The 21,158-nt window shown below is 34.4% G+C and overlaps 1 protein-coding gene across 3 annotated transcripts in view; it reads right to left on the bottom strand.

Annotated features, from left to right (window-relative positions):
• LOC149799451 (transmembrane protein 164-like) overlaps window positions 1–21,158 on the bottom strand; it is a 97,335-nt gene that overhangs the window by 17,602 nt on the left and 58,575 nt on the right. For all 3 annotated transcript variants that reach the window (XM_089958801.1, XM_089958802.1, XM_089958803.1), the window contains exons 3-4: window positions 17,519–17,635; window positions 2,353–2,431 (exon numbers count right to left, since the gene is read on the bottom strand). In XM_089958801.1, the coding sequence (XP_089814927.1) occupies window positions 2,353–2,431; window positions 17,519–17,635 (196 nt within the window). The remainder of the gene's footprint in view (window positions 1–2,352; window positions 2,432–17,518; window positions 17,636–21,158) is intronic.

The following is a 21,158-nucleotide window of genomic DNA, read 5'->3' as shown; positions in this document are numbered from 1 at the left end:
ACGAGTTGCCTCCCTTCATATGTAATGCCAACTAACCAATAGCGCAGCGTAATGCATTGTACATTGGCTGAAAATGGTGGGGGACAATTGACCTAAAAAGGATATTTTAGAAGTTTAACATCAAAATATGACTATGTACCAGAATGAAGCCATTACAGGTGTATTTGAGTGAAAGGTATTTGTGTAAACATTGACCTGCACTGGACAATTGCTTATTTAGTCCATTCAAGCTATGTGCTCCCCTTGTCTCGATCATGTAGGAACAGTGTTCAAATTTGAACAACTTAATTTTGATTGGATGCGGTGGCTTGCTGCCCCATCCAATGAAATTCACAGACCCAGAGCACAGATATATCTGCTCAATACACCAAGGTTTAGATAGGGTTAACACATCGGAACCTTGGCTAGCGAAAACGTTATGCTAGGATGCTCTTTGCTGAAGTTGGTTAGATGTGAATGGGCTTATTTTGAGACAAAGCGGCAGAAAGGTTTAGCAATAAGGCTGCATCAGATTAAGTTCCACATGATAATTTGCAAAAATGTTAAATACATGATACTATGCTTACAGTCAAATGTACAACAATTTTTTTTGTGGTTTTTGAGATTAAATCAATTAAAGTTTTTGTGGTGAAAAACTTTTAGAAATGGTGCCTTATTTTATGACAGATCAGCATCACTTGTAAAAGAATTCAAAGCAATACAAGCAAAATGGCCTTCTGTCTAATTTAGTTAAATTTTGCTTTTGGGGTTCTTTTGAGAGAAAATATTTTTTATAATGGCCATATCTGGTTTTAAAAGTCTATAATTGAAAGAACATGAAAGTTTTTATATTTTCAGTATTGGTGGACACACTGTATCTGTTGGCAGACATACACCATCTGCAACTTTCATGCCAGGATGCTTTCTGTCAATTCTCGTCAACTCTGTTAAGCGGTTTATAGAAGAAGTAAATTAAAGGTTTTCTTCTACAATTACCAAATCTGATCATAGATTAGCATAATTTTAAAGCCCTTTATGCCAGGATTCCCTGTATCAAATTTGGTCTAATTTGGCTGAACAAGTTTCAAGAAGTTGTCATGTAAAGGGTTATTCTTAGTAATGGTAGCCATATTGGATGGCAGATGAGTAGAAATCTGAAAGCTCTTCATGCCTGGATGCTTCCTGCCAAATTTGATTGATACTGGACATGTGATTCTTTTAAATTTTTAAAACAGAAAATATTTATAGAGGACAGACTAAGCACAAGCGACATCATGAAAGTTGCAGGGATATAACATATGCTGACTTTGTCTTTCAGACAGCTGAACTAAAAACACATAGCAGGACTAAATTCACCTGGTTTTCTTGTGAGGGACATTATCACAAACTTGCATACTGATGAGATGGGAAATAAATACCTCACATCAACCTAACTAAATAAACTACAATCTCTGTCTCTTGAAAAATGAGCTAAGTAATGTCTTTTTTAAAGCTTATCAGCTCACAAAAGACTGAACATTATTTCAGTTGTATAGCGATAAAATGTCAAAACCTTTCTAGCTTTCACTCATACTGATTTAAGTTCATAGTTAAGAAACAACCCGACAATACCGTAGCTACTTAAATGGTACTTTCTCTACAAACAGACCTTCTCTCATATCATTGTGATTAAAACAATTTCCCTTACACATTTTTTGTTGTTAAGGCCAAAGTTTTCAAACTGACTGATTAGGTTAGAAAAGGTATTAAGTTTATGCTAAACCTGAGCAGAATTTGGTTAAGTAGAAGAGTCGGTTTTATCTACCTGTATCAAACAAGGTGTGGAAAAATAAAAACAAGCCTTGGTTGATGTAGGTAACTGAAGGGCTACTTATCCATGATCTATACTGCCAACCAAATTTGATATGTGATGAGGTGCTTTACTTATTAATTTAATTATTGTGTCAGATGGGTGTCTAAAGTCAATCAACCAATCATATTATATGAATAACAAACAATTTTCAAAACAGTCAATAACAGACTGACCCAGGGTAAAAACAGTTGACTTTTAAACTGAGGTCTTGGACTTTGACTCCCCATGCAAAACTATTCACAACTGAATGACAATGATGGATTCTTGCCTGACAGAAATACAATGTGTAATATTGTGGACATAAAGGGCTCTCAACAGAATTTCAGGATGAGTCCTGGACTCTTCACTCATGGAACTCAAAGAGTCCCCAGCCTATATCTGTTTGCAGTCAAATAAAAAATGAAGTTCAATTGGCAAAATCATGAAAATGGTACCAGAAACATGCTAGAATAAGAAAGTCTCACCAATTAAAATAAGCTAGAACTTATTGTATTATACAGTCTCTAAGAGTTTTTAATTACCTCCAATCTTGATCAAGTAAAATGGAATGACCATCATCAACAGGTGCTGGAGGTAGTACACTTCTGTCTCAAAGGGCAACTGAAGAAAAATAACATTAGCCAATAAATATACAATGATCACCTAACATCCATCCCTGTTATAACATGGGTTATCTTCATGGAATATTCCAACAAATGGCTTACATTTGTTTTCTATTATTTGCTATTTAATTTATATTAGTTTTATTTTATTTTCATTCTGGTCTATTGAAAATCATTTCATATATGGTTCAACATGTCTCTATATGCTTCTTTCTGTTTTATTTTTGTTCTGTGCATTTTTACACAGGACACAGCCTGGCTGAAACTTGCTTGTTTCACAGTACCATATTTAATGAATGACATGACCATGTTTCTGTTAACGTAATATCTTAATGTTAACATAAACAGTGGTAACACAATATTCACAGTTAGAAAAGTAACACCTACATGGTATGTCACATAGTTTTGGCAATTCAAGTGACATGAAAGATTTAAAATTTTAAACTCAATTTCATGACTTACACCTAGATATTTCAAGTTTTGGCATGTTACTAGCTATTACTTATTCCTGACTATGTGCAACATTTTTTTAACTGATATAAAAAATAGTTCATTCTCTAAACTGAGGTAAATTTATCTCTGCAACCAAAAACACGAGTCAAATGGTCTGACAATCTTCTGGCCAAAAGAGCTGCAAGGAGTGTGTGTGATGTTTAATGCAGGTTTAACAGTTTTTAAGTCATAATGCAATGACGTCTGCTGTGATACAGTTATAGTGACATCTAGCATTGGGGCATCATGCCGCAGACATGTAACATGTAGCATGATGTCCCACCCAGTCACATTATCATAACACCAGACCGACCAGTCCTAACACTAACCTCTTAATGCTGAGCGCCAAGCAAGGCAGCTTTTAGTACCATTTTATTTAGTCTTTGCTATAACTTAGCCGGTGTTCGAACCCTCGACCTCTCACATCTCAGGCAGATGCTCTAACCACTAGCCACAGGAGCGGTTGAACTCCAGAGTGCTGAAACCAACTCTGATATTGAACATAAGATTGGCACCACTTTCTTTTCGGGTAAACTATATACAGTGTATTTATTATACTATAAAGAATAGCAATAACAAGATTTTCAAGAGGGCAAGCATGGTGGACTTCAACATTTCAAAATTTTCATTTAGAACCACTAGACAGCCTGATAAGGAATTTTAACCCATCAACTCTTTTAATGAAAACCCCCACATTAATATTACATGTAACATCTGTACAAGAGAAGATGTAACAACCCTATTTGATCTGACTTTATGTTTAGAAAGAGTGGCAAGAACAAGAATTTCAAGATGAATGCAATGGGGGCAATAATGCAGGTCAGAGTGGCTACCATTTTTGTTCATGACCAACCTGACATCATGACTGGCTTTTTAGTGAAAACCGAAGTTTTCGGAAAATTATACCAATTTTACCAAATCTAATTTACAAATTTTCTTAACGTTATTAAGTAAAAACCACTTGATATAGACAAATGAAATCTGAAGGAAAGTTTTAAAGCATATGTAGATGATACGAATAAACTTTTGAGGCTTTACAGCAAGTTTTAAAAAAAGTTTTGTTTAACTTTTTGGTTCTAAGCATACATACTGGTATATTTTTTTTACAACAAATCTTTCAGTATCTGAATTTCCTCTAAATTGGAAATGTAGATGATTTGTGTAATGACTAAAAGTTGCTGAAATTCACTTATGGACTGTAATCATTATTTAGTGGATCTGCACCAAGTTTTGCTGCACATACCTGGTTTTAGGATGGCTATTATTTATTCTTGTTTTTTTTTTAAATATAGCTTTCATATGGGATGACCTGCTATCCATCATTTGCCCATCTGTTAGCACAAGTTTGTTGTTGTAATGCAACTAAATTACCTGCAGGATTGTCATAAATTTTATACACACATTCATGCCAAGGTCTAGTTATAATGCACCTAAATTACTTTCAGGATTGTCATAAAGCTTTATACACACATTCATGCCAAGGTGTAGTTATAATGCACCTAAATTACTTGCAGGATTGCCATAAAGCTTTATACACACTTTCATGCCAAGGTCTAGTTATAATGCACCTAAATTACTTTCAGGATTGTCATAAAGCTTTATACACACATTCATGCCAAGGTCTAGTTATAATGCACCTAAATTACTTGCAGGATTGTCATAAAGCTTTATACACACATTCATGCCAAGGTCTAGTTATAATGCACCTAAATTACTTGCAGGATTGTCGTAAAGCTTTATACACACATTCATGCCAAGGTGTAGTTATAACACACCTAAATTACTTGCAGGATTGTCATAAAGTTTTATACACACATTCATGCCAAGGTCTAGTTGGTCTTAAAGGAAATGTTGCTGTTCAAACTCTGACTGCAATATTAACAAAGCTTTTACCAATTATAAGCCCATTTCCAATTTTTACAAGAATTTCCACTTCTTGCCCTCCAGCCTTATCATATGAAAAATAGTGTATTCATAAGAAAATGAGATAAAGAACATTTAAGAACCCTCCTGTACATACTGTAAAACCCCATGTGGTGTATAAACAAAACACCTGAGTTCAGGATTTAAACAATTGAATAAGTAATAAAGGTGAGATAGACCATGCCTTTCAATATAGCATAGTAAATTTTACATTAACACAGTGTTCATCACAACACTATCAACTTCTGATAATGTAGAGCAGATCTGTTAGTCTAGATGCCAGTAGTCAACATTATAATATACCATATTATGGTGAAATTGATTATATTATTTCATATCTATGCATAACAACAGCTAAATTTATTTGTAACACATTCTAATACATTCTGACAAACAGTAGTAATGTGATCTCTCAATGTAAAATTAATTTTAGTGCTAGTGTACTCTAGCAGTGTGGTGGATAATAGCAGCAGATTTATAAAAAATTACTGTGTAACAATTATAAGACAGTTAAGTTCAATGGCAACCATGTATTAAAATAGTTAAATTCAATAGCAACCATGTAATAAATCTAGTTAAAACTAGTTTTAAACAATCTGATTTACTTTTGGAATTTTCTAGTGTTATATTTAATATTGTTTATGTGATAAATAATGTTTGATTTTTGTCAGAATATGTTGAATGGTTCTAGAGCTGTGCCTGACTGCAAAGACCACTCCAAGTTTCCGTGTGAAGACAAGAATATGACTGGCAAGGGACATAATAATTATATTCAAATGGAGTAGACGAGACTAAACCCATAAATGACACATTCAAGTGTATAAGAAAATATTCAGAATGGTTTAAAGCTTTAGTTTGTTGTTCTAGTTACAATGAACATCTTACATGAAAGTGAACTTCATTGGCAAGGGCCATAACTCTTTTCAACAAGAGACCTCAAAGGGACTGATGCTCTAATGACCAAATGAGTTTCCGGGAATCCAAGACAACACCATTTTCTCCTTCTGAGCATTTAAACCATCTCTGACATTCTTGAGCAATAAAATGATTTTCAGATTTTGGATGTCAGATTGGCACCATTTACATTCAGGACCAAATAGAGAGCACAATTTCTTTTGGAGAAACCCAGTCAATATGATCATATCAGGAAGAGTAGTTAGATTAAGATTTTCAAGTAAATATGCATGTAAAACTGATGCAATTTTCATTATGGCCAACTAGATATCATAACAATTCTGGTGAAAACCCCATACTTACATGACCATCCATTCCGGAGCTGAACCAACAAGATTTGGCCTTATTGGATGTTAAGATCAGTACCTTTTCAATTAGATTCAACTAGATGTTGCTGGTGAAAACCCCATGCTGACATGACCTTCGATTAGGAGGAGTAAACATAACAAAGATAACAGTTCATACAATCCTGGTGAGATCTTTTCAGTGAGTTTTCAAAGGGCTCCCAAAGATTTTTAAGAAATATTATGTCATGCAGAAATTGAACCTTCTCCATATTTTGCCTTGCTAACTAATGTGTTGTATATCATGTGATCCACCAAATGTTATCCCGTGTTATTCATTTTTTTTGGATAATACATCAATGAAAACATTGCAAAATTTGAAACGGTACAACATTTTATTCAGTTTCATATAGGTTTTTGGCAAACATCAAGATATTTTTAAAAACAAATCTGAGAACTTTTCAAAGATAACACCTTTACAATTTCTTCTATATTCAAGGAGTTTTCAAGGGAACTCCTCATGTTCAAGAACTTTTCATCCTAGTACAAATCATGTTGTCATCAGATCATATTTTCAACCAGGACCATCTACTCCATAAGAGGCAACAGCCTCATCTCAGTATGATTTTCCATTTGAAAGATGGTTGCCATGGTGGTGATATTGGATGCCAGATCAGCACCATTCTAAATCACAACAACAGTGAAACCCCAACCCTGATATGGCTGTCTGCTAAGGAAAAGTAGCAATAACAAAATTTTCAAGACGGTCATTGTAGCGGTCATACTGGATGTCTAAGTAGCAATAACACAATTTTCAAGATGGTCATTGTAGTGGTCATACTGGATGTCTAAGTAGCAATAACACAATTTTCAAGATGGTCATTGTAGTGGTCATACTGGATGTCTAAGTAGCAATAACACAATTTTCAAGACGGTCATTCTAGTGGTCATACTGGATGTCTAAGTAGCACTACTGGGACAAATTTTTATAACTTTGTGACAATTCACCAAGTAGTTTAAGAGAAGTAGCTATAACAATCTTGTGCTAACAGGCCATCCCTTAAGCTCTTCTGGTCTATGAACAACTGAGCTAAAGATGGAGTTTATCAGCCAAAAAACTCAAAAGACACATCTAGGTCAATGAGACAATGTACACTTCCAATTCCAGGAGAACATGTTGAATGGTTTTTTGAGCTATGCTTAATAAAATGATCTGCTGTATGGAAGATGTAAAACTGAGTGAGAATTCCATGATAATTGTATCTGATAAAACAAAATCTACAAAGGTATATATCATAAACTGAAGGGATGCATGAACAAATTGATGGACAGGCCCTGCAAACTTAAAATCAAAATTAAAATATCTCCACTGATTTGAAATTTAAACACCAGACAAGGATGCAAGTCATATAATGACATTTTCCCTTGCCCTTGAAGATGGGGGCATGGCTAAGGTATATGATATAATGTCCAGTTACAATATATATTTGGGCCAAGTTTCAAGAAAATCTCTCACATGCATGGACAGGTGGACAACAGTATACCACTGTACACCAAACTTAAGGCACACATAGAGAAAGAGAACATGCAAACGTATGATATAGTATCAACCACTTCAAACTGAACAGACAATAAAGATCAAGCTGTGTGTTGGAAACCAAAAGCCATAGTTACATCTGATGCATAGCAGATACAACAGATTTCAAGAGCTTTTGCAATCTATTGGTATTTGATACATGTTTACTAGTAACTTTGTGTGAGCACAAAAGTGAAAAGAAGGAACTTGGAGAACTCGTATATTGCTTTTGTACTATTGACATATCTGTTAACAAAAGATAATACCCAGCAGGAAGAAAATAAAACATGTTTTCAAATGTGTCTAATCAATACCTTATTTGCTGAAGCTGCAACACAAACTCTGTAGTCTTGTATAACAATAATGATCAATTTACTGTTGTAAGATATCTCATATTTGTTTCTCTCCTTAGAGACTTCAATTATTGACTGGTATGAAATAAATAAAAACTTATTTGCATGAGATTCATTCATGCATGCCTTAAGTTTAAGCAAAAAGCATCTACATTGGTTGCTGCATGAAACCAATTACCATACTACTGATGAATTTTTTAAACTAGCAGATTTAAAAGGTTAATACTGAATGTAAGAAACATTTTACATCTGCCACTTACAAACATTCTGCACTGATCTAAGAACTGGTGCTGTTCATGTGGTTACGGGTTTGGTGTGGCAAATGGTGCATTTCCTCAAGTTAATAACACATGAGCCAAGCAGAATCCATTAAGTTCACAAGGCATATCAATCACTGATAGGTGCCTTGGTGACCTAGTGGTTATAAAGTGCTTGCCCTTACTTATCACTGCCATCACATCTCTGTCCGTGTGGTTTCGAGCCTCAGACTTGGCAAATGCTGCTATGTGAGAAAGCTTGCCAGTAGCTTTGCGTGCATTCATGGTTCTCCCTCCGCTAGTTATACTGTCTGCCATTTACTGCCTATCATAAACCAACAACATCAATCACTTTAATTGCTAGTAGGTTACCTGCACTTTTAAAAAAGTTTTCAAGACATGTCCCCTGGAATTAACATTGGTGAAATATGGAGTATTCTGTGGATATTGGAAGCAGGATGCCATGCAAAACTGAACAAACATGTTACCATTGATGGTAGCTGTCAATACAATGTATTATTGTTTCTATAAACATAGAGAACCTAGAATCAATAATGCAAATAGTCTTATAAACATTTACTACTCCCACTGTTGACTTGGATTGTCTTGTATAAAATCAAAATACATGTCCCTTCGTGTTACCCAATGAAATATGAATTCTATGTTGCAAAAGTGATATACTAGATGGGCAGTTCACATTCTTGGAAGGGACAAAACATTATACAACAATTGTTTGATGATGACCGTTTCTTCAAGCTAAATATTAATCAAGTGGTATCAGCTAATAACTTTGGCAGCTGAAAAAGGAAATTTTCAACTGGATGTCCGCATGTATTTATGTGTGCACGAGGTTTAACAGCATATTAGCACAATCACAGCAATACAGTACAAACTGAAACTCAAATTCCAACTTGCAAAGTTAAAAACTGAAATAAATTTGCGAAGAAAAACCTATCCAAAATAAGCAAAAGCATAAATGATATATATGTAAAACTTCTTTATAAGTTACATGTATATAAAATAAAAGATAAAGGTGAAAAAATATGAAATCCATCAAAAGACTGTCAGAAATTTTGTTATATAAACTTTATTCTTTTAGAAAGTTGATGACTTTATCATTCAATTAATAAGTTATGAACTTAAATTGATTGTACAAAAGACTTTCTGGAACTTAGGACAGATGTTCTCCTGGCCAACAAAAATTTCCAGAAACCCAATGTTTCTTCTTTTCACCTACTAAGTGTTAAAAGCATCTCTCAAATTCCTGAGTACTAAAAAGATAGAATGACCAGTACAGCAGCCATATTTAGCAATAATATTTTTATACAGGAACAACTTCACCATATACTAGATGCAGTCTTCCTGTGTAATATCTGTATATATTATTTTGCCTATGATTGTCGATTTTACTTTAAGATTATGGTCATTTGTAAAACAAGATGTTTACATGAATAACTTTCATCCATGATTAATGGTTATAAAGAGGTTGTTTATGAGCTTAGTATATTCTAGAAAAAGACTTGTTAACAATTTGATTGAATCTTCCATTGAAATGGCTCACATCAAGGTCTAGTTTAAATGTGTTTGTGTGTGTGTTTTGTAATTTAATCATATCTTAATTTTTTTTAAAGTCATATCACTAGCATGTCTGCAGAGTGACAGTTTATAGCCATGTCTAGCACTGGGGCATCATGCTGCAGACATGTAGCATCATGTCCCACCCAGTCACATTATCCTGACACCATGTCGACCAGTCCTAACACTAACCTCTTAATGCTGAGGGCAAACTGAGGCAGTTGCTAGTACCATTTTTGTAAGTCTTTGGTATCACTCGGTGGGATTCCAACCCATGACCTCCCGCATGTGAGGCGGACACTCTAACCACTAGGCCACTGGAGCAGTGCCTACTGAAAATGTGTCTAAACAGGGACTTGACAAACAAATAATTCATTCCTCTTTTAGATCAGTCTCTGGAATCAATTAGTTATCAGGTTTTGCACTTGTGTTCAGATATAATTTGTGAGGAATTATTTAGTTAAATTATTCCATGTCATTAAAATCATTAACTGGGAAAAGTTTTTAAAGATGGCAAAAATGATAAAATTAGCAACATTACAATTTGTGTTCAGTTAGACTTCATGATAGGTCAAAACCCCAGGTCAATGTTACCTTCCATTCAGGTGGAGTAGCAATAACAAGATTTTCAAGGTGGCTGCCAAGCAAGCCACACTGCATGTCAGATCAGCACCATTAGCCTTTATTGAAAACCCCATGTTAATATGCCCATTCATTCATGTTGAGTAAACAATACGATTTTAAAAAATAGCGACACTGGATGCCCAAGAGAGTATTTTTCATTCTGGACCATCCAGAATATGGAATAAATGTATAGAAGTTTCAGGGCAATCCTCAAAGTAGTGTAGGAGGAGTAGCAATAAAATTCTTGTGCTAATGGACAGACACATGGAAAACAGATTAGTGGCGAACCAAGCAGTCTTCTGGTCTTTAACCAGTAGAACCAAAACTACTGATTAATATTGCAAAAGAAAATTATACACTTTTTTGGGTGATCACATAAAGTATATGTTTGCTCTAAGCACCCCCTTCCTCAATAAACCACTCTGCACCCATGCATGTGGTATGCATTTCCACTTTAAGTCCACAAGATTGCACCTGTGATGCATGCAACGAACAGAACTAATATACAAGAGAATGTGAGAATACTGCAAATCAAGAACAAGACAGAAACTTAGGAATATTATAAGGATTGATCCACTGGATTAATGGAATGCTGACAAACAGAAAATTCTGGCCAAATGTAAAAGTGAATGACCAAATCATTGCTTAACTTGTGATTTTGTTTACATATCAGCTTGAATATCATAACTTTACTATTTTTCATGGGATATCAACTCTTGACTATTTTGAAGCTGCCACAAAACACAAGCATGTAATCGCTGAATCACTATTGTTACAGACCCCAAATAACAATAGATGTTGTAACTGAAAAAAGCAGAATGTTTTTTAAATCCCTAAATTTATATACCAACAAAAAAAGTGTGTGATTTGGATTTTTAACGAAACATTAACAATTTTTCAGGGGGCCCCGAGTGGCTGAGTGGTCTAAAGTGCTCTCCGTTATGGATCACTGACATCTCACCTCTGTCTGCGTGGGTTTGAGTCTCGGATTCAGCCAATGTGGGTATGTGAGAAAGCTTGCCAGAGGCTTCTCGTGGGTCGGTGGTTCTTTCCTGGTTTTCGCAGGTTCTTCCTCCACCATTAATACTGGCCGCCATGTATAGCCTATCGTATTCTGAATAATGGCGTTAAACCCTACAACAACAATTTTTCAGTCATAACAAAAAAGTAATTACTTGCAAAAGCATAAAAATGTATATTCCCATATTTAAAAAAGTCCACAGTACAGTGTGACCCTATTATAGCACGCTCCATTATAATACAAATTCAGATATAACACGGTTGTGGTGTGGCTCCCAAAATTTCATATACATGTATTTTTCTCATACACGAAAAAAGAACTTTCTTAAAAGTACAAAAAAACGTAAAAAGTTTATTATCATCTTGGGGAAGACATCGCAAATGAATAATACAAGACTATTATGGCATGGCTCCTGAAATTTGTTTTTTTCTTCTTAAAAGTATGACAAATAATGTGTAAAAAGTTTATTCTGGGATCGCATAGGGCTTCGCCAATGTCGCCAACTTGGATTTTTCCCTTACTGGCGGCAAAATATACCATCTGGCAATTTATTTTTATTGGCGACACTGTTGGCTGTTTAAACTTGTATATACAACCATTGGTTTGGAGTAGAGAAATTCAAAGGGCCCATGAAAGGAAGCCGCAAACTGGATATAAAATTCACTGAAATTTATATATTGTTACATAAACAAATTCTTTGTTCATACTGACAAACCATCTAAACAATGCATTGTTATATCATAATCCACTTATCTTGAAATCTAGCATGAGTACTGCATGTTGTGAGATATTCGCTTTTTTGTTGTTGACATTTCTGGTAACAGAGATCAACCGGACAAGGCATTATCTTATAATCTATCTTTTGTCAGATTTTTGGCTGCTCACTAGTAATTTATCTATTTACATAGACAGACATTTGTATGTGGATGGTAGGTAAAGTTCCTCTTCTTTTCACTCAGAATTATATCCTTCACAACACTCACATTTTCTGTAATAACCCCTGTCATCAGACCAGAACACCTGTCTCTATAGTCCATTGACACTTTGTTAAATTTATGACGCATGTGTGGAAGGCAGCATCATGCTGCTACCACAAAAGTATTTAAAAAAAAGAAGAAAAAACACATCTTACTTATTGGTTTATTCAATAGACAGGGGGGAACAGCAACTAGAATAGACCAAATGACGGCCAATTCCCTTTTAAAAATGTACCCAGATAAAATAGTTTCCTGAAATTTCAAAGGAAACAAATTACCTTTGAAGCACCGATTGTTATGAAAACATACTCAGCAAATGAAAGAAAAAATCAGTCTCAATCATGCAATACAATTATTTGACATTGCCACCACAATAAGAAATGGGCATTTGTTTGGTTCTCCAAAGCTATCCTTTAGCGGTGACTTCAACAACGCATGCATCCTTCATTAAAGTAAGCCGACTACAATCTTCAATAAAAACAAAGACAATTTCTTCAAAGGAAGTCAGTGCCAAACTTAAATAAAAGTAACGGAATCTGATGGATTTTTGCATTTTTCAGTGTGTATTGAACACATTAACTGTGCCGTGAAAGTTTCCTTTCTGTAGGGAAACAGTTTATGCCTATGAATGCTACCAACAGCAATTTAAAACGCAAACTAACTTTTACCAACTTAGGATGTACTTAAAAGTAAATGTTCTTTAGCATTATTTACATGATTGTGCTACGTTTTTCCACTAAATTAAAACCAATATGACCTGTGACAAAATTTTAAATATGTAAGCATGCATATTTTTGATGGAATCACTTGTATTGTGGATTCAATGTATATGATGAGATTTGTGGGTGAGTACACGGTGTTGATACTCTATTCATGCTATACATTAGACATGTATATATAAACAGTATTCATGCATATGTACCAATTCATGATTCTCTAAATAAAGTAAACTATTATATATGCCTTCTCTGTTTTCAATACAGGTGTATTTCTCATTTAATATGCATCGATTTAAGATGGTAACTGTGCCAATGAAGCACCTATTTTACCACCTGCATTTATTACCTACTCCCCTTGCAAATTTTTGGGGGTACATGCATCCTTTTCTTCAAGAACTGACCTGGCTGCTTATAACACTGTTCAGTCTATAACACGGTTGGGTTCTATGGGTCCCAACTACCATGTTATAGCGGAGTCACACAGTATTTTGTATCAGCAGTGACTCAACAGTAATAACAATAGAACCTATTATTATTTGGGTCAGAATGCGCATTTTCTAATAACTTTTATTTCTACTGATTAAACAATATTAAAGTAAAAATACTGACTGATCATCCTTTACACACAAACTGCCTGGAGAGCTACTAATTTTTTTATGATTACTGCATTTGTATGGGGAAAATTAGTTCAATTTTTTAAAATTAACATTGCATGACCTTTTTGAGTGCAGTATTCATCTGAGAAAACAAGTTCATTTTCTCCCATACAAATGCAGTAACCATTTCATTATATACCCATTTTCTTTTTCTACCTAAGGCTTAATTATAAAAATATACAAGAAACAAATTGAATTTATACAATATTCCAAAACATATATTCAAACATTGACTCATCAATACACAATAATTATTAATATGCACATAGCACCGCCCAGTGATCTTTGAACATTGTCGCGTGCATGACAGTAATTTAAAAAAGGATTGTCGCTTTGGTCTACTTATAACTGAAATTGAAAATTAAAATTGAGGCATATTGTGAATGAATGCTCATTGCAACTACTTTTCCATTTGGTCTTGAATAGATGGATTTTGTTTTTATTTTGATCCAACACAATTCTGCTTTTCTGATTACATGTATTATGGACTGGATTATTAGGTCAATTCATAGCAGTAAGGAGAACAGATTTCAGCTGAAAAGGTACTCGAAATTCCAGTACAGTTTTGGTGTGTATCAGGTTTGCAGGACATATCATACAGATCTGCAGAGCAAACAAAGTACATTTTGAGGAAATTCAAGATGCATAATTGTAAGTATATTTATTACTATTCTTATTTGCAGTTAAAGAGGACATGTTTATGGCCTATCAATTGCATCTCACTGTTGGAGGGACTCCAGCTATGACCTGTATCATACAGTGTGTGTGTCATCTATTGCTAGTTTAACACTGTATCAAAATAGTTACATGAGGGAAAATTGCAAACAAGCTGTTGTGCGACAGACTATTTAGCCAGTGGAAATAATACTTTTCATCATCTTGGCTTACTGGCTCTGAAGCTCATAGTTTCCTATCAAAACCTTCAGCTGGACTTTTTTCTTGAATAAAGTATTTTGATAAACTTGTAAAATGGTATATTTCTTATAGACATGAGATAGCATTTAGCCTCAATATGCTTTCTATTCAATATTTTTAAGAACCCTAGAGAGCACTGGTCATAGTCTGAACCATTCTATTTGCAAATAGGTATGAATATGTCTCTGACAAGAACTGTTTCAATGATCAGAATGGTATTTTCAATTACTGTCACAATATCTCTCACATTGTTGACATTGCAAATATCAAGTTCATTCATATGCTTGTTTGAAAGTTTCATTTCTGACTCAGTGAACTCATCCACATCGTTAACTTTATCATCAATACTTTGAAATGGATGAAAGAGTTAATCCACAAACAAATCTAATCAACTAAAACCTGAAGCATCTACTAACATGGTTTATTTACAAAGTAGTTCCTAATATACTAAACTATTTTTTAGGTACATGTGTCACGTGCATGCAATATCAAGGTGTTTTGTATTGTAAAATACTGCAAGATTTTGAAAATGTATCATAAAATACTGCACAATTGTGATAATGTAAAGTTAACTGACAAAAATGAGTATACAATAAAAACTGCTATGAGCAGCCACCTGTCACTTCCGATCACAATTGTAATGTATGGATCAATTTTGTTATATAAATGCTTTGTTATGAGCGACCACCTGCTGAACACGACCTGTGACTGCAATGTCTTGGAAAAATATGCATTTTGACACTGCTATGAACGACCGCATCACAAAAACGAGGATTTATTATTTAATCCCAGTTTCAATGACCACTCATACCATTTAAAAAAAAAATATATATATAAAAAATAAAAATAGGCAGGTCGATATCTGAAATTTTGTAGCTATGCTTATAGTGTTTTATAGTTTCTGTTGCAAACCAGACTAAAGTATATGTACATTATTCCCTAGTCTGGTTCCCTGCTTTGTATGCTCCCTGTGTTGTTCTATGTTATTCGTATAGGGGTGAGCAACGCAGGAAGCTTAAGAAGCAGGGAACCAGACTAATTATTCCCGCACTTAGCCTGCTTCCCAGCCTCATCATAGGACCTAGCATCCCTATGAATGACCGTATTACAAGAACAAAGACAGACACCATTGACCTTTACGTAATCAATTGTTACAATGAACTCTTGATTAGTAACGAATGTTCTGACAAAAAACAAACATAAAAAGAATAATAATTTAAAAAAGAAGGATTGTGGCTACAGGTGATAGATGCAACAGTCAGAAAACCAGGCTAATGTACAATTCACAAATTGCCATGGTAGTTCCAAAGTTTCACATAGTGGTTGCATGTATTGTTTGTTTTTAGAGTTAACCTGTATTGCCAGGGGGTGATTAAGGTCAACGTCTATTAAACCAGCAAGAGAGAATCATATGCAGGATTCGACTGATAGTGTTCAAGACTTGCGATGCTTGTTGTTTTTCTCCCCAATGTTAAGTTGTTACATCTCAATCACAAAGCTGTCATTTATTCAAGTAGGTGCGACTGGGTTACATATTTTGTTTATAAACAGAGTTAATCCCTGTATGTCTTCTTTGAATGAAGTTGCTGACTTTTGTCTCTGACTAAATGGTTCGGTTTCTGGATGAGATAATTGTTTCTTTTTTTTCCATTAATTGTTAGATATGCAATGCACATGTATAGATTTTTTATAACTTCCCAAAGCTCAGTCAAAAACGTTTTTACATTTGATATTATAACTGAGCACAAATAATTTTAACATCCAGAACCTTAACAACAATGGACTAACCTCCAACAAAAAAGGAGACATACTTTAAGGCTGGAGAAAATAATAATTGTAACTGAAAGAAGTGAAAAAGAGCAGACCACTTGCAAAAAAAGTGGTTTAAATGTCGGTAAAACAAATTCAGGCTGTTATAGCTAAAATATGTGATCTTCAAATGTAAATCTGATTTCATGTTTAAAGATAGAAGTATATCTTTACTGATATAATTTTGTTTTTTGATGAATGAATACAATATTTTAACAAGAACTATTAATAAAAAATAGAATATATGTACAGTGATTGTGGATATTTTTCTTTAAATTGTTCTGAAACTGGACCTTGGAAACTGATCTTTTTGTACAAACCTGCTATGTGAGACAACTGGTCTTGAGAGACCACTTTTTGTTGGCAGAAGGGGTGGTCTCTCATAACAGGTTTTACTGTATATTAATTGTTTTTATATAGATAGATTCATACATTTTTGGCACTCCTATGAACTAAAAGATGACAGAATGTAGCAAAACATATCTTAGTTTCATCTGCATAAAACTGAAAGATTGATACAGTTGAGCCTGTCTTGAAAGATCAACTGTTCTGCGAAACATTTAATGGTCTCAAGACAGGTGGCCTTTCATAACACTACATAATTAACAAAACTGTGCATGGAGGACAAGGTCTATCAATACAGGTTATACTGTACATCTGTAATAATACAAAAATGTAATAGGAATTATACAATTTCATTTTTGCAAATATAGCAAATCCAACTTATTTACAACAGAGGTAATTTTCTAAATTGTCAGAAATCTCATGCTTGTGAAAACATTTTGTGAATCATGCATGAGCAATTTATATTATTCAAATTAAATTAATCCAAGATATTTTACTGCATTAAAAAAAAAGGCCAATCAGTCACAGTGCTAAATTCTTAAAATATCAAGCTTGTAAAAATTTAAATACATGTACATGTAGTATTTGCAACTTATTTTACTTACCAAACGAGTGTTTATTACAGGAAACAATATTGCAATAGGAGCACCTGACAACATGTGCAGGTGAAGTCGAAACAATGCAGTCAAGAATTTACTTGGAGGAGCTGCCAGCAAGTAAATCTGAAAAAGAATAAACAAATGTACCAGTACTAATACTATTATAATTTCAAATGGCATCCCCCGGACATAAAACTACAAAAACATTTAAATGCCAGATAAATCTAATCATGTCATCAACTTATGCATATAAATCTGTCTACTAAATTGAATTTGCATATGTCACTCAGTTTCCATGAAAACGTAGTGACAAGCTTTTCAACAAAACATCGATAACAGTACATACTAAAAGCAAATTAGCTTATTTTCTCTTTTAAAATAAAAATTAGCCAAACTACATCAGAATCTAATCAGGTCATTTAGAGATGGTAAAACACATGCATACCAAATTTCATTAGTTGAAGTTAAATGGTTTCTACGTACAGTTTTCTCCAGACTCTATCCTTATGACTTTGTCACATTAAAATTCAAAAGATCTCATGCAAGTATAAAAAATGTACGTTAATGGTACATATACAAGTTTCTATGTTGTGATATTTTTTTTATCCGCACTATCAAACAAATCCACTAAAACATCAAGACACATGATTTCATCACTATGGCAATGTGGCACTGGTCAAGATCACATCATGTTCTAACTGAACAAATTGAAAAGAATGTCTCACTTTTTCACACTGAATACTTAAGTCAATAAAGGTGAAAATGACCGATGACTTAATAAAATGCAAGAAATATGAATTTGGAGACATTAGGAAGTGAACAAATTTAAAATAATGGTGGTAATTGGAATTTGCTACAAATGTCTGGTATCAGTATTGGAAGTGGAAGTTCAGCAATCAAACACACATTTAGTGCACTGTTTATATCCCAAAATAAAAAGGCTGACTAAAAAAATATTCAGTGTAATCAATGTTTATATTTCTTATCTCCATGAAGTTTTAAGCAGTTTCAAGCAGCCATTATTATCAACATTAAGTAAAATGCAGAAAATCAATTCAATTCATACTAAAATGATCTTGATAAACATATGCTGGCCACTTTCCAAAGTAACATTTGTTTTTAAACACTAGAACTTTTAATCATTTTAAAATTTAAAATCTTATTAAACCAAATGCATATTTACAGTAATGTAAACAGCATACATACATGCATTCATCCATCCATAGACAGAGCATTAAATACTCCAATGTGAATGATACTCTACTGCCTTGTAATCCAAGGTAAGACTTTTTTTTCAAAACTGCAGAGTGTTGAGATAATCTCTGTGATTTATTAAAGCAATAACAATATCTTTAAGATAACCACCTAAATAGTCATATTAGATGTACAGTCTACAACATTTTCATTCAGGACCAACCTGGCATCATAAGAAGTCTTCTGCTGTTGAAGACTCCATGAACAGAGTAATGGTAAAAAAAAATTCAAAATGACCATTGTGCTGGGCACATTGGCTGTTAGATTGGCACCAGTATCATTTAGGACCAAGCAGATACTGTAAGAATTGTTCAGGTTAAAACCTCATATGAGTATGACCATCCATTAAGAAGATTTTTAACATGACCACCATAAAAGCCATGCTGAGTGTTACTTTAGCATCACTTTGATTTACCAACAACCGTAGACCGTAACAAGTCTTATGGTGAAATCTGCATGTCAACACAACTTTCCATTTAGGAGGTATAGCAATATAATGATTTTCAAGAGGTCTGTCATTATGGCCAAATTGGAGTTCAGGCTGGCACCATTTTCATTTAACCAGACATCAGAAGTCTTTTTAGCAAAAACCCCATACTGATAGAAACAGCAGTATGGAGGAGCAGAGGTAGCAATTGCGGTTTTCAAGACGGTAGTGGATGTCAAAGTGATGCTGTTTTAATTTATGTCCAATGAAACCATGTTTATGGGTGTAATGTTTCTTGGCTGTCCTCAAAGAAACTCAAGTAGTGATAATAAATGTGTGCCAATTGATGAATGAAATCAACTCCTCCATGAGCACTTCCTGTATATGATCAGCAGAACAATAAAGAATATTCTTTTCTATGATATCAAATTAAAGGCACAATGATATCTTCATATCGAGATCCCAAAATGAACTTCACTAAGCACAGTTATGTAGTACTGTAGGAACACAACCAGTGTCAACTATCTTCAGAATTTTATAGCATGCTGATTTTACTAATTTTAATATAACCTGATATAAATATTTCCTCATAATCAAAGTCATCGAAGAGCTATAAATCTGTTTACCAAATATTATAGAACTGGATGAGAAATAGTCTCTAGAACTTGAGAATTTACAAGCTCAGTCAAACATAAGTAAGGCAAGTGAGTTCTAGATGAGCACATGGTTGAGAATAAGTGAAATGATACTTTAATCAAAATCTTTAAAATCAAACATTCATCTATTCACACAATAGGCATATTGAACAGCTGACTGCTATTATAATGTGCATGCCTTACATGTAACTTGCTCGGTTTGTGACCGTACACATGATTCAGTATGTACGATGGGTCTTTAATGAACATATATGAGATCACCTAATTAGCATGCGTGGATCTTGCTCATTACTGTAGGTCTCAGAAATGTTAATCCGTGTGTGTGTTTTGGATTTTTAATGTAGCTTTAACAATTTTTAAGCCATATGACTACAATGTCAATGGCAGTTTATAGTGATGTCTAGCACTGGAGCATCATATCGCAGACATGCAGCATCATTTCCCACCTATTCACACTACCCTGACACCAGGCTGGCCAGTCCTAACACTAACCTCTTAATGCTGAGCACCAAGTGAGGCTGCTGCAAATACAATTATAATAAGTCTCTGGTATGACTCGATCGAAGATCAAACCCACGACCTCCCACATGCGAGATGTTAATAATATCAGCACACATTACAAGTCTAATCAAAATCGGATCTGAAACGTCTTCAAAGTAATCAAAAGCTCAACCAATTAGATGGAACTGTACATGGATTTCATTCATTATCAACCTCATCAGAGACATGATTATTTACTATGGATTATTAATATTCAATATGGATCTCATTCATTCAACCTAATCAGAGACATAATGATTTATTTATTTATTGTGTGGAGTGCATGCCTAGTCATTTAACAGCATCATCATCAGCAAAGTGCAGAGCCTGCAGTCCACCAGGGAACTTTGCCAGTGGACAGTTGTTCACAATGTGTGACATGCTCTGTGGAGAACCACAGTTACAGGAAAAGTAAGCAGCCTGGCACCATCAGACAAGGCTGACTGTACAACGACCCTGTCCTGTCTGGAAACAGTTCAGCATGGTCCACAGATGTCATGGAAGATTGTGGCCAGGAGGGCAGACAGATGACTCTATGATAAGGTAGTGATTTACAACACCTCACTCAATACTCCATGCCAAAATAGCTGTCATATCCTTTAGCAATGGACCTAGCCCCAAGTGGACTGCTGGATGTGAGGTGATTTCCATGTAAAGATGAAGTTTCTCACTGGCATAAACCTTAACCAGCAGTTTTGTGGTTGCTTCCTGGTGACGGAGATGTGGAGGAGGAATGTTGCTGAGTACCAGCAGCCATTGTAAAGGAGTA

This window comes from Sinohyriopsis cumingii, chromosome 5 (assembly GCF_028554795.1).
Source record: "Sinohyriopsis cumingii isolate HCF-2022 chromosome 5, ASM2855479v2, whole genome shotgun sequence".
Classification (NCBI taxonomy): Eukaryota; Metazoa; Mollusca; class Bivalvia; order Unionida; family Unionidae; genus Sinohyriopsis; species Sinohyriopsis cumingii.
Note: the sequence above shows the minus strand (reverse complement) of the source record. Positions and strands in the feature narration are given on the sequence as shown.